The sequence below is a fragment of the Prionailurus bengalensis genome, chromosome B2 (genome assembly GCF_016509475.1).
Source record: "Prionailurus bengalensis isolate Pbe53 chromosome B2, Fcat_Pben_1.1_paternal_pri, whole genome shotgun sequence".
NCBI classification, from domain to species: Eukaryota; Metazoa; Chordata; class Mammalia; order Carnivora; family Felidae; genus Prionailurus; species Prionailurus bengalensis.
This window is the reverse complement of record NC_057349.1, coordinates 2,682,164-2,684,454: the sequence shown is the minus strand read 5'-3', so window position 1 is coordinate 2,684,454 and position 2,291 is coordinate 2,682,164. Positions and strand designations below refer to the sequence as shown.

Here is a 2,291-nt window from a genome sequence, read left to right as displayed (position 1 = left end):
TCCTTCACATCACTTCACTCATCTAGTCAACAGAGATCAGGAACGTGCCAACCTCAGAAGTCATTGGGAGAAAGTGCACCCACGTCCAGGGCAGTGCCTGAAACACAGAAGATGCTCCCGTTCAGGGGCTGTTTATCACCCCATCGCTCCCCAACAAGGAAGGGTGTGTGCAAACTCTCAGGCCTCCACCCAGATTCCATGCGCCCACTCTGGGAAAACAGGGCTGGACTGAAGCTGCAAGAGAAAACAGGGAGTCCTGCTAACTGTGCAGACTGAGTGCCATGGAAAGAGCTAATGGCAGCACCTCCTCAGGATTCCTCCTCCTGGGCTTCTCCGACAGGCCTCAGCTGGAGACGCCTCTCTTTGTGGTCATCCTGATGGGCTACGTCCTGAGCTGTCTAGGCAATGGCACCATTATACTCCTGTCGCTGCGGGACCCTCGCCTGCACACCCCCATGTATTGCTTCCTCTCCAACCTCTCTTTCATGGACCTGTGTCTGACCACCTGCACCGTCCCTCAGACTCTGGCCAACCTCAAGGGGCGGGACAAGACCATCACCTATGGCGGCTGCGTGACCCAGCTCCTCATCGCCCTGGGGCTCGGGGGCGTGGAGTGTGTGCTCTTGTCGGTCATGGCCTATGACCGCTACGCCGCTGTGTGCCGCCCACTGCACTACCTGATCATCATGCACCCGCAGCTCTGCCTGCGCCTGGTGCTCACTGCTTGGCTCACAGGGTTCGGCAGCTCGGTGCTACAGACAGCCCTGACCATGACCCTGCCCCTGTGCGGGAGAAACCAGGTGGACCATTTCTTCTGTGAAGTGCCGGTGATGCTCAAGCTGGCCTGCGCCGACACCTCCATCATCGAAGCTGAAGTCTTCGCGGTCAGTGTCTTCTTCCTCGTGGTGCCTCTGTCGCTCATCTTAGTGTCCTACGGCCACATCACCAGGGCCGTCCTGAAGATCAAGTCGGCCCGGGGCAGACGGAAGGCCTTCGGAACCTGCGGTTCCCACCTGATGGTGGTGGTCATCTTCTTTGGCACACTCATCTCCATGTACCTCCAGCCTCCCTCCAGCTACTCGCAGGATGTCAACAAGAGCATTGCTCTCTTCTACACTCTGGTGACTCCCCTACTGAATCCCCTCATTTACACTCTGAGGAACAAGGAGGTCAAGGGGGCACTGAGGAGACTGGTGAGAGGAACCGCAGGCTCCAGAGAGAGCTAATACAGGGTTTGCAGATTCTGGGTGACTACAACCCGGTTGTCACTCAAGTCAACAAATCCTTATAAAGCACCTCCTCTGTCTAGGGCATTGTTTCACTGACTTCGACTGTGATCAGCAATCACAACACTCAGCCCTGTCTCCATGGAGCTCAATATTTTAGTGGGGAGAATATGGGTTCAATAAAAGAATCTAAAAATAACTAGATGTATCCTCTATTGGAATGTATACAATAATGAGAATCAACAAATAATAGCTACATACATCAGCATGAATGCCTCTTGCAAACACGCCGCTGAATGAAGGAAGCCAGCTGCAAAACAGTTCATACTATTCAAATTGAATGGTATAAAATTTACTTTTAATTCATGTGAAATTCAGAAGCAGGCACAATGAATCTGTGGTATTGGAAGCCAGAATGGTGGTTGCCCAGAAGAGTCACGACTGGAAGGAGAAGTGGGGGAGGAGAATTCGGGGTTCTGCTTATATTCTGATGATGGATCTGAGCGCGGTTGATAGAAGGTGTACAACATGGGAAATGTCATCAGACTTTACCCTGAAGCTACTTCCACTCTCGTGTGCATGATGTACTTCGAATCACTTAATTTTAATGGGTTTGAAGCAAGCCCGATATGATCAGAATAGTATGATACTAAATAATCACATAAAGATTTGTGTTCCATTCACACGTGATTGGCTTTGTATTGCAAAGGAGCTATGTTACTTCTTTCCGGTGTACTGAACCAGTAGACTATATAGTGCTTATGATCTAAATAATATTTAGTCTAGTAGAATGAACCTTACCTAACTTTCCTTCAAAGACCTCAATCCAAGATCATTTGTACAGTGAGTTCTGGTTCTCTTCTTCCTTCTAAGTTGATTTGCAATTGTTTTATGGTGTCCATTTCATTTATTTCAGCTCTCATCTTTGTGATTTCTTTCCTTCTGCTAACTTGGAGCTTATTTTGGTCTTTTCCTAGTTCTTGGAGGAGTAAAGCTAGGTCATTTATTTAAGAATATTTTGTCTTACTGTAGTCCTTTAAATGCTGTAAACGTTCCCTTTAGCAT

The 2,291-nt window shown here is 48.8% G+C and overlaps 1 protein-coding gene across 1 annotated transcript; it reads left to right on the top strand.

The window, feature by feature from the left end:
• Positions 1–281: 281 nt before the first annotated feature.
• LOC122489106 (olfactory receptor 2G6-like) lies at positions 282–1,226 on the top strand. The gene has a single exon (XM_043590621.1). The coding sequence runs from the start codon at positions 282–284 to the stop codon at positions 1,224–1,226; it is 945 nt and encodes a 314-aa protein (XP_043446556.1).
• The last annotated feature ends 1,065 nt before the right edge of the window (positions 1,227–2,291 follow it).